Source organism: Oryza glaberrima, chromosome 2 (assembly GCF_000147395.1).
Source record: "Oryza glaberrima chromosome 2, OglaRS2, whole genome shotgun sequence".
Lineage (NCBI taxonomy): Eukaryota > Viridiplantae > Streptophyta > Magnoliopsida > Poales > Poaceae > Oryza > Oryza glaberrima.
Genome location: NC_068327.1, coordinates 2,779,276 through 2,791,344, shown reverse-complemented (window position 1 = coordinate 2,791,344; position 12,069 = coordinate 2,779,276). Strand labels below are relative to the sequence as shown.

Genomic DNA, 12,069 nt, shown 5'->3' with positions numbered 1-12,069 from the left:
CCAAGAAAGCCTGGCCCACTTGTGGCCCAAGAATAACAGCCTGTTTGAGGAGCGAATCCTTTTGGGCCCATATAAAAATCCTTTTGGGTCAACTAAAAAAAATGGAAATTCTCTTCTCAAAAAAAAAAGGAAATTCCACGGTTTGACAAGCCGTCTAAAGGATTTTTTGAAATGTTTTTTTTCTAAAAAAAGACAAGCTGGAAAAATAACAAGTGGGTTTGGCCTCACATGTAATTGAGATGGTGAGTTGCTTGAAAGGGATAACGTAAATTTTGTTGATTTTGAAGGCTTCCTTTGATAAAATAGAAGGTTTAATATTTTAAGATTTTAGTTTAATCTTTTTGGTTTTTTTTATATTTGCAGAAATTATAATGGAGTTCAGAAAGATAAGTTTTGAAAATAAAAGAACAAGTTCTTAAATATTGCTGTAACAATATAGCACTGCATACACAAACTAGCCCTAAGACGAGCAGTTTGAGCTCCAAAGGGGGCAATTCTCCAATGTATGATGATAATAAGGGTTATGGTTTTTGCTCCCAAAAAAAAGTGATTATTGCCAACAATGTTTGCATTCAAAAGGATTCAATTTCTTTTCCTTGTAAATTCCAAGCATTTCGAATAAAAAAGGCATAAACTTTATATGTCTGACAAAGGTTGCATCTCATAGAATGATTACTTATTCCAGCAGTAACAGCCAGACAGTGAGAAAGTAACTCACATTATTATAAAGAGGTAAAAGCACTATACATCTTCCTTATTTTGAGCACAACTTACAAATCAATTGACCAAGATCAAGAACTCTAACCCCAAAAAAAGGTATGTCGAAAACAAAAATAACAAAAAGTTATCTTCATTATGGAAAGACAGTAACAGAACAAAATGAGATCCAGATGAACCTTCATCGTCAATTCAGCTGAGATAATCTGATCATACATATGAACTATCCTGTATCCTTACTGGAGCTCTTTGTATCGCCCTCCAGCTTCTCATCTTTGTTGCATCATATACTCTTCCTCCAAAAATTTACATCATATACAACTAGCTACTGCATTGTCCAGTATGCAAGAAAATGGTTCTAGGACCAAACATACTTGTTCATAGCATGTGTTTTCTGAACACAGCTCACGAAGTCCGTTTGGGTTCTGGCTTCTGGGAGCCACTGCTGTCAGGCAAGAACAGATACCGGAATTTTGAGTCGAATGCAACAACAGTAAAACTGCGTGCTCCAAGAAGCCGCTGCTTCCGCTGTGAAGAAGAATCTCGGATGACTGCAACTTGATCAGGTGTAAGGTGATGGCAGATCCAGTCAGCGAGCAAAGAATCTTCGACATTCCCCTTGGCATAGCTCTGCAGTAACTTTGGGATTAGCAGTTTCCCTCGGTCGCTTATACCAACAGACGCTTGGACATAGTCTCTCAAAGATTCCTGAAGCTCCTGACGGACATTTGCTGCAGAGAAGATCCTCACCTGTATGACGGCAGATCATCACAAGATTGTTAAAAAAATAAAAAAAGGAAAAGGAAAATAACAGTTTGATATGTTAATAGTTACGACCGTGTGGATGTTCAAATGTCATTGAAAGAACATGTTACTATAGCATCTGAACGAGGATTTGAAGCAAGCAATATTGTTTGGTAGCACAATGGTTGCTGCAGAAACATGCACTTGGCGATTGCAATATTTGCTGAACAAATAGTACAATACACACATATTTACATGAAAACAATGATAAAACTCATATACTTACGGCGGGTGAAGAGAACATTCCGCAGCTAAGTCCAAACAACACAAGGGGTTCTGTCCCATCAATCGAGTATTTCTTGTGCTCCTCAGTAATTTTGAACTTGTTAAGAGCTAGCATCAAGGACTATAGAAAGGTAGGGACACCAATGAGAGGCGTTATGATTTATAATCAAATGGAAAATAAATAGGTTATAGAAAAAGCTATACAAGTTGGGGCCGATGCACTGGAGTCTTCATCTTTAGAATCACAAATTCTATTTCAGCAGCACTGAAAGACTGACCACCAACTGTGTAACAGGCCTGCATCGCTAGCACGTGTTAATTGAAATCCATATTGAAGAAAGTGTTATACATTTTTTTGTTCAGAGAAGAGATCCTGCTCAAACCTTTTGCATTAGGGAAAAAAGCTTGATATCATTTCGTGGAACTCCATATGCTAGATATGCCTGATAGAAACCAGTACAGAAAATTTAGTATATAGTATTAGTCTAGTGAGAAAGAAATACGTAGTAAAAGCAAAATGAAATATGAGGAACAGAAATATGCATAAATCATCAGTGCAGGACTTGTTTGCAAAGCCAGTCTCTTTGGTAACATACTTACATGCATAATCAGCGCATTGTACAAATTAATCCAAAAGGCTAGCCGCTCATCACAGTTCATACTATTAGGGTTAACCTTTGATAGCTGTTCCACAAGAAATCTGTAAATACAAAGGCATGGTTATTCGTTACACTTACATTCAACATAAATATTAGTAAGAATTAAAGATGGTCTTCAATGAGGAACACTGTAATTGACAGAAAATAGACCAAAAAACTTGGAAAGCGTCGCAAAGAAAACGTTTATTATGAGATGTAGTGAGTATGTGTTAACATTTGTTTGCTCATCAGCAAGACATTGGGGTTGAAAGTTTTATCATACATCAAAGATAAGTCAAAGTGACATGGAAAAGAGTGCTCGTTAACACATTCAAATATGGATAAATTACACACTGCCAGGGATTCCTTTCAGGGCTAAAAATGACAACAAGTTGTGGGGTTCCAAAATATAAAATATAATACGGTTTGTGTTTCCTGAAAATAAAAGATTACAAGAAGCATCTCATTCTTCCCTCAGTACAAACCTCATAACAGTTCAATTGTTTGTAAATTCACTTAGGCATCACCAGTAAATGAGATTAGAAATGTGCATAGTATGCTGATAGTATCATACATATGAACGAGTGTTTCAAAAAAAAACATGCTTCATATGAACCTCATAACATGCAGTATGCTTGACATTAGGACAGGCAGTTTTAGCCTAGGTTGCAGCATCAAACCTGAATTTTTTTAGAGCTTCAGATGCATATTCAAGTTGCTCCTTTCCAACAGACATCCAAGATACTTCAGCTGCTGAATGATAATTTCCAATATCTCTTCGGCTTTCCTTCCCATTAACTTTATATGGATCAAAGTTGCTGGCTTCAGTTGTCATCTCATCATTGCGATTTGAGTCAACTGAAGGACTTCGTAGCATTGAGGGAATGATGGATGAATCTGAGAAGGATGCCAGTGTAGAACCAGAAAGACGTTCTGCTGAGGAAGATGAACAATCAGAAGATTCCTTTGGTGACATCTTCGAGGATTCAGATAGACGGAGGAAAATGTTTCTCATGCAACGAACCATCTCCTCTGAGAGCTGGTTAGGATTGTTCCAAAGATTCCCTACTTTCATGCTAGTTATCTTTAGTATGGATTGTTCAAATGATAGAGTATCAATCTTCTCATCTTCTTCGCCTTCTTTATCAGTAGAGCAAGATTCTTGCATCTGCAGAAAGATAAATCAAACCTTGCACGAATATGTCTAGCACAATTAACTATCTTCCAAAACTATACAAATAGGCATGAGAAGGACCTCTTCATCCCGGTGTTTTTCCAGAAGTCTATTTAAAGAAACATCCCGGTGTTTTTCAAATAGTCTATTTAGAGAAACCATTTGTCTCTCCTCAGGATCTTCTCCAACATCTTGTTCATATTCAAGTTCAGAGTATAAATCTTGTTGTGTTGACCTCATTGACTCAGATCCTCCAAACTTTAAATCTCTCAATGATGATATGTGCTAAGAAAGATAACAAGAAGGTATCAATAACTCCAACATCAGAAAGAAGACAGATATACTTACTTAAAAAAAAAACTTACTTCTTCCCATGTGCACGTGCAAGTTGACAATGAGTGATCTGGGGATGTAGATGGCAAGCATCCTGGTTTACTTTCGGCAAGTAACCTTTCATTCCTTTCATGACAAAGCTGGTAATATAGTTCATTTAAGTCCTTTTCAAGCTTCGATACGGCACTTTCCAAGGAGGCAATGTTAGTTAGTAATTCTTGTGCCTGGAGAATGAAAAGGTCAAAACAAAAATTACTGAATTGGCTCGGAAATGGCATTCCATAAAGACAAGAAAACTAGCTAGTAGCTCTTCACCTTGTATGGAATCTTCACAGAGGAGTTCAGTACAGGTCCAGCATTTTGCGTAACAGCGTCTGCCAGCGCAACATGCAAATCAATCTCTTCTTCGAGCTGCCTCTGTAATTTCTTGACCTGCACAATTTTCGATAGTATAAAGAACATCACATTTACACACTAACATCATCTGCCTGTAGTCTGTAGAAGAAGGCCACAAAATAAAGAGAATCAGCAAGTTCTTACTTCCTGCTCGAGCTGCGACCTGTACTTCCTCATCCTGCTCCTCTGGCTCCCTTCTCTCTTCCCACCACCACCGATCTTATCATCCTACAAAAACAACAATGAAAACGACGATTGCTGTGACATTACTTCGATTGGCAAAAATAAACCCAGGAAGCAATAAACAACAAGATTGTTGGTTGACCACACAGTCTGCGGCGATTAATGGAAAGTGGAGACAAATGGGGTAGGGGACAGTTCATCCTTGGTTTGGGGGGGACCCAATGAAAAACAATTTTTGCAGGCACGGCCAGCCGAAGCCGACAGCGCCCTGCGCACCACGGCATTTCGCAAAAGGACACCGCTTTTGCGGGGGCATTTGCCGTTGAAATCTCGCTTTTCTGTGCCAGTAATCCGAGTGTTCCCAAACCGTGGTGTCCCCGAATCCGAACAAAGAATGTGAATTTCTGGGATGTCTGGATGCTGGGCAGGGGCTGTGGAGATAGAAACGAGTCAACCAGAAGCCCACAGGAACCGAACCTTGCTGCAGCTCGCCGGCGGCGGCGCGGGCGAGGGCGCGTGGCCGTCGTCCTCCGCCGACAGATGCGCCGACCGATGCAACGCCCGCCCCGACCCGCCCGATCTCCGGCCGCCGCCCACCTTCTGGATCAGAACGCCTCTGAAACCATCACTCTCAGCATTCAGCAAGATTCAGAGAGAGCAACAAGATGGAAACCAAATCAACACGAGAACAAAACAAAAAAAAAAAAGGAAAGAAAGAAAGATTCAAGAACAATCACACTCACGCTGCTGCTGCGGCGGCGGCGGCGGAGGATGGCATCTCGAGGGCGGCGATGGCGGCGGAGGGCAGCGCGTCCTCGGCGCGCGCGCACGGCATGGGGAGCGCGCGCTCTTCTCCTTCTTCTCCAGCAGCAAGAAGCCAAGAAGGCAAGAATGCAAAAGATTCAGCTCACTGCAGCCTCGGCGAACGGAACGGGACCGATTAAATGCTCATTGGGAGACGAGGATTCGCGCTACGAATTCGAGGTGGGTCGATGGGCGCCACCATTGTAGGGGCGTTGAATTGGAAGGGTGGAATGGAAACGACAAGGGCGTGTGGGTGCGCGAGGGCTTTTATGTTTATGGAGGGAGGGAGGGCGTGCGAGGAGGTTGGAGGTGGAGGGGTGGAGGAGGACGACGAGCGTTGAAGTGAGGTGACGACTGTGGGTGGAGCGGTGACGACGGCGGCCGTTCCACAGGGGTAGCAATAGCAGTAGCAAATATGATGTTCCTACCCTACGTAACTGTACACCTACTTTCATCATTAGGCCGGTATTTGGATCAGGACTTAACTTTGTTATCTATTTTTAACACTAATTTAGAGTGTTAAATAGTATAAACTACTTATAAAACTAATTACATAAATAAAAGCTAATTTACGAGACAAATTTTTCAAGCCTAATTAATCCATAATTAGAGAATGTTTACTGTAGCATCATATAGACTAATCATGGATTAATTAGGCTAAATAGATTCGTCTCGTGAATTATTCCAAGATTATGGATGGGTTTTATTAATAGTCTACATTTAATATTTATAATTAGCGTCCAAACATCTGATATGATAGGGACTTAAAAGTTTTAGTCCCATATAAATAGGGTCTTAGTTCCAAACTTTTTTTTCAAACTTCCAACTTTTCCATCACATCAAAACTTCCTACACACATAAACTTCTAACTTTTCCTTCACATCATTGCAATTTCAACCAAACTTCCAATTTTGTCGTGAAATAAACACACCCTTAGTTTCTATTTTTGCTGTAATAAACAGTTTTATTTTTTATATTATAACTCGTTTTGATTTTTTTTTCTCCAAAAACAAGTTTAAGTCTTTAGGTTTAGTCAAACTTATAAGAAAATAATGAAATTTTTCAACGCAAAACAAACTTATTATCAAAATATATTCAATATTACGTTCAATGAAATTAATTTGATGTTGTAGATATTGGGTAGTTTTTTCTATAAACTTAGTTGAATATAAACTTAGTTGAATCTAAAGAAGTTCGAATAGTAAAAAAAATCAAAGCGACTTATAATACGAAATGGACAGAGCAGATTTTAAAAAGAGAAATTTATATATTTGAAAAATAGATAGGTTGTATTAGTGTATTTGAAAATAAAAATGAAATTGATATACTCTCTCCATAAAAAAAAAAAAAGCTTCGTTCATGTAATCAAAAGCATAATTATAAGCTGAAGTCAGTGAGCGCTCAGCTGATTAATTTCTTTTCGTATAACTTGTTCACCGGATTTAAGTCCTAAACATTACACTATTGTGTATATTTATGACTAACTTTTTAGAGCTTTAATTTTACGATGAGTTTAAAAAACATTTTGAAATGAATTTATTACATTAATTTTATGTAAAAAAATACTCTCTTTGTTCGTTTGACTTTTGGACATAAGTTATTTTATTTGAAAAATTATGTAATTATTGTTTATGTTGTTGTAATTTAATTGTGTACTTTAAATACTATATTTTATGTTTTTAATATCTACACTAATATTTTGAATAAGAACAATGGTCGAACTTATAGTTGTGTAATATATTAAAAAAACAACATGAATGAGTATAAATTATCTGTACTAGAATAATTGGCTCATGCTAACAGGGAAGTGCACGAGCCACGCGTAGCACATAATTCTCAGAGTAAGGTGTATTGGCGGTTCTTAAACTTATAGGTTGTATCATCTAGGTCCCCAAACTCTTAAAATACAGATTCAGGTTCTAAAACTTGTCAAAGTGTATCATCTAGGTTCCAAATTGACATAGCCCCTCTAGTATCCTGCGTGACGCTGATGTGGCATGCCACGTGGACGTGACGTGTCCTTTTCTTTTTTTTCTTCTTTTCTTTTTTTTTTTCTTCTCATTCTTCTTTTTTTCCCTTTCTTTTGCTTGGGTCACGAAGAAAGGAGAAGAAAGGAAAAAAAATAAAAGAAGGAGAAGAAAAGGAGAAAAAAAAAGAAAGTGAAAATTTTTAAATGTTCGTGTGGCATGCCACATCAGCACCACGTAGGATTTTGAAGGGGCTGTGGTGATTTGAGACCTAGATGACACACTATGACAAGTTCTGCGATTTAGATATGTATTTTAAGAGTTTAAAAATATAAATGATACATCTCTAGTTTAAGTACCACCCATACACTTTACTGTAATTCAAAAGAGGATCATCGACATCGTTCTCAGGAGGATCATCGAAGTAGCATCTTAGATGTCTTGCCGAGCTATCTTGCTCTTCGCTTCGCTGGCCCTCTGCTTTGTTCTTGACCCTTGGATTTATTTTGGACGATGCGGATCAGCGACGACTCCACCACGACCTGACCCCAGAGTCTATACGGATAACATTCGTTGCCAAACGTCCCAGCCGCATGTCACTGCCACTCTGCACTCTTCTCCTCTCATCCAAAACCCCAATTTCCCACCCAAATCTATCTCTTCTTTCATCTTCTTCTCTCCTGCGGATTTGCAAATTACACACTTCTGCAAGCTAAAAAATCCAGGTAAGCTCCTCCTCTCCTGCAACATGATTTTCTTGCACCAATTCTTCTGTACTGCACCTGCAATCTCGTTCTGAACTTCTCCCATTTTTTTCTGCAGTTTTCTTGCTCAGGCTAGTGCCTGGTTGTATCTACAGCTCAGCTCAGAAAGAAAGGAGTGGTTTTTGTCTACACAGCTGCTGCATATCATGCCTCCACTTGCCACAATGTCATCGCCAGGTTCGCTTCTTCTGTTGACCCCCACTGTGTACCAGGGGATTGGGAGAAATCGAGGAGGTTGGTAATATAATCGGTCTCCCTTAATTTGTCTTACCCAAGAAATGCTGTCTGCACTCGTCTCGCAAGAACTTTTTTTTTCTAAAAAAGAGTGAATTTTTAAAGGGAAAAAAAAGAAGAAGAATTGCTACTGATATATTGTCAATCGCATAAAGTGCTGTAAGGAAAAAGAGAGATGAGTACTATTTCAGAATGTAATTTAATATTAGGTGATGATGCTTTAGTATGAGCTCTGTTTACTAAGTTCCATGTGGCATAAACTTATTGTTATTCAATGTAGGACAAAGCCAGGAAGGACAATCTATCTCGTCTTCACGATCTCTCAAGACTAAACTCAGCGTTTCTGCCAGAGCAGTTTCTTCATGCGAAGCATCCATGGTGAGGACGTGCCTGCCTGTCTGTTCTGTGGTTAAGTAGAATATTTCTTGGTTTTGCTATGACATGCCTGCTCGTCATACTTGTGTTTTAGTTTTACACGGTCAAAAGCTTCATAGATCAATTTATTGGTTATAATATACTAATTCTCAGAAATACATTTATCAGGTATGACTGCATCAGCAAATCTGATAGCTGAGCAAGTTCATGTCTTCAGGCTTCAGTGCAAATCCAAAGTTTTGAACTTGAACTAGTTCAGGAAATTAGAATAGGTCGGACATTTCACAGATTTATATATAAAGAAGCGCTCCTTGCATATTCTAAAAAAAATCACAGATTTAAAAGTATTGGATTTTTGTAACACAAGAGATGTATATCTCATATAAAATTGTGATGTTGTGAAAGAGTGCTTTCTCCCAGCTGTACTTTTAATATTAAAAAAATGTTATTTATGTGTGACACTTTGGTCCATTTCACGGAACATATATTCTTCAACTATTCATATTGGAGTAATCATTAGTCTCAAAAAGTAAATCACTCCTGCAAAAATAGGGAATTTTAACTAGACTTTCAGAGCTTCAGGCTTTAGCTAGAGAAAAAGAATTGAGACCTAAGATAGGTGAAGCGAAAACATATTCCAAACTGCTAATTATTTAATCTTTTCAGGTTCAATCTGGTGCTAGCTTGAATTCTGATTATACTCATCACTTCACAAAGCATGAGTTTAAGTTTTATTAGGCGACTATCGTGCTGTTTTTAAGAAAGCAACAGCATGAGTTTAAGTAGCTATGGTTTGTAATAACTTTCAATGTTAAGTTGCTGTGCAGCATGATGCTTCTAAATTTAGAAGTGCAGACACGAAGTTCTAACCAGCAAAAGGTCTGAAACCACCTAACACTAACTGTTTCTGAATTTGCTTTTTTTTTTTTCCTGCAGAGAATAACATGTTGCGCAAACCAGACACAGACTGCACGACGCAAATCTTTCTCTGGACCTACCTCACCGCCATCAGGGTCAGTTAAAGGTAATGCAAAGCATCAGCAAAAATGCAAAATCCATGATGTTCGTCCTTTCTTCCTCCAAGAACTGAATCTCGTTGTACATAACAGTCCTTTCCTCCTCCAAGAACTGAATCTCATTGTACATAACAGCTATGTTTTCACTGCATTGGCTCACAGTTTCTCACTTCTTACATTTTTTTTAGGGGATTCTCACTTCTTAATTCGATGACCTTATGCTTTCAGAGAAAGTGAGGAGTCCAAAGCTTGACGATGGAGGCACCGGCTTCCCGCCATTCCGGTTCGGTGGAGGAGGAGGAGGTGGAGGTGGAGGCGGCAGCAACTCTGCCGGTGGATTCATCCTGTTCGTGATCGTTTTGCTTCTTGATTACCTGAGGGAGTTTGAGAGGAACCTGCAGAATGGAACAAGGAGGGGCAGTGACTATGACAATGGGCTCGCTCCCCAATAGTTGGTTTGTTTCATAGGACAATTTAGCGACAATCCGAAACTAGATGCAAGTGGGCTGACCTGTAAACCCACTTATAAATCATTTAAGCGGGTCGATCCGTGGCTGGCCACTGGCCCATTTGCATCCTTATCTGAAACTCCTTTTCTGGAAATGTGTCAAGTGAGAATTGTGCCTGAGAAATGGTAATGGAGTGTAGCAGCCTTCTGGAAAGAAATGGTAATGGCATGTAGAAAGCTGAGATTGGTGTATCAAAGGCCAATGACAATAGCTACATGATATTTGAAGGGCCTCGATGAGGCAAATGAGTGACAATGGACCAGGTGTTTAAAAATGTGAATTTTTTGTTGAGATTGTTGATTGGATATGTTGCGAGAAGTGTTTGGAAATTTCAATAGAACTATTGCGGGCTCAATACTGCATAACTATATGTTGCATACAACAGTGAAATTTCACATTTGTTTGCATGAAAAATCGTTAACATACTGTTGGATATGATAATGTTGACTTTTGGACATGATGCCTAATCATTCATCCTACTAAAACAATATATGTATCATTTGTTTTGTTGTGACCTATTTTTTAGAGTAATTTAAGCATGACTTAAATTTTTATTTGCACTAAATTTTTAATAGGATAAATGGTCAAATGTAATGTCTAAAAGTTAACAACGTCATGTATTTAAAAATGAAGGGATTACATTAGGTGATGCCACCCCTTTCTCTCACTCGTGATTTTTCTTTCTGATTTTCTACTTTATGCATAATACACAAGTGAAATTCACCTCATAAACGTTGGCTTTTTAGTCCACGTTCCCTCGGTCCCAACCTATGACTATGAGATGTATAGTCATAAACTCATTCAATCTTTAGTCATGTCGGAGCAAGGTACTCCTCTAGTGGGAAGGCAAGATGGCCTCCCTTGAGAGTTCAGCTAGGGTTCATGCATGTTCCGAGCTCGTGCTTGAGTTGTGCATAGGAGTGAGTAGACAAGTGGTTTATATATGTTTGGGTCGCTTGGAAGCGTAACACTATATTTCTATGTTCTTGCACTAAGAGATGATATGGAAAATAAGTCATAAATATCGCAAGATATTCCAACTGTATCAAAACCTCAAGTTGGTAATAAAAATTCGGACAATCGTACTTTCCTCCTACCATGAGATGATGAGAGTGAAAACAACATCATTAACGACCTACCCACCTACCTGCCACTGCTATGTGGGTTCAACCTATCATTGTCTCCATGAATCAGTTGCACGGGGCACAAAACGTAGTATGCATATAGTTTGTTGGAGTATTTGGGCTTTTACCACAAATTCTTTTTAAAAAAAGGGACAAAAATTACTAGCTGGCCTTTTGGGTCGTTAAAGAGTCGTTATCCGAGAAGCCCAAACCAAACCAATCGTTGGTATATAAGAGAATCCTTCGATGGTTCTAGGTTCCCTTGGTCAAACCAAGTGGTGGCAGCACTCTCTCTTACCACCTACCTTTCTTATGGCCTTGTTTGTTGTGTAGCAATGGTGAGACGCACCCATCTACTTTTCACCTTTGTCCGTGCTCTCCTTCGTTGTCTAGATAAGAGGCGTGGAGGTAGAGGTGATGACACGTTGGAGCCTTCTGGTGACATTCTCACCTCTCTATATAGCTTCGCATCTTCTTCTTGCTCATCATCCTCCTGAGCTTGGATAGAGGGGTGATTGGCTTGTCGCCTAGCTAAGAGGTGTAAAGGTAGTGGCGATGATGCATTTGAGTTTTGGTGGATAATGGAGGTGACATTTTCATCTTTGTGCATAATTTTGCACATCATTTGTTGGAAATTTGGTAATAAATCGGTATATTTTAATCAAAAAAAACAAGATACAGCGATCCTAGCATAGTGATAAACATGAATATGTTAACAGGTATAAAAACATTTAGCAACATGTTTAACACCAATATCAGAGTAGATATATACCCATAGAACGATCCATTGGATGATCAGGCATTAG

The 12,069-nt window shown here is 38.9% G+C and overlaps 2 protein-coding genes across 2 annotated transcripts; one reads left to right on the top strand and one right to left on the bottom strand.

Moving 5' to 3' along the window:
- Nucleotides 1-659: 659 nt before the first annotated feature.
- LOC127761143 (uncharacterized) lies at nucleotides 660-5,628 on the bottom strand. The gene is made up of 12 exons (XM_052285376.1): nucleotides 5,214-5,628; nucleotides 4,948-5,086; nucleotides 4,432-4,515; nucleotides 4,207-4,323; nucleotides 3,924-4,115; nucleotides 3,640-3,843; nucleotides 3,065-3,552; nucleotides 2,347-2,446; nucleotides 2,130-2,189; nucleotides 1,951-2,043; nucleotides 1,748-1,867; nucleotides 660-1,467 (listed from the first exon to the last, which is right to left on the bottom strand). Exons 1-12 carry the CDS (start codon nucleotides 5,303-5,305, stop codon nucleotides 1,123-1,125), a joined length of 2,034 nt encoding a protein of 677 aa, XP_052141336.1. The 5' UTR covers nucleotides 5,306-5,628; the 3' UTR covers nucleotides 660-1,122.
- Nucleotides 5,629-7,813: 2,185 nt separating this feature from the next.
- LOC127761666 (protein YELLOW LEAF 1, choloroplastic) lies at nucleotides 7,814-10,504 on the top strand. The gene is made up of 5 exons (XM_052285991.1): nucleotides 7,814-7,966; nucleotides 8,064-8,239; nucleotides 8,520-8,617; nucleotides 9,551-9,638; nucleotides 9,859-10,504. The coding sequence occupies exons 2-5, from the start codon at nucleotides 8,152-8,154 to the stop codon at nucleotides 10,080-10,082; spliced, it is 498 nt and encodes a 165-aa protein (XP_052141951.1). The 5' UTR covers nucleotides 7,814-7,966; nucleotides 8,064-8,151; the 3' UTR covers nucleotides 10,083-10,504.
- Nucleotides 10,505-12,069: the final 1,565 nt, after the last annotated feature.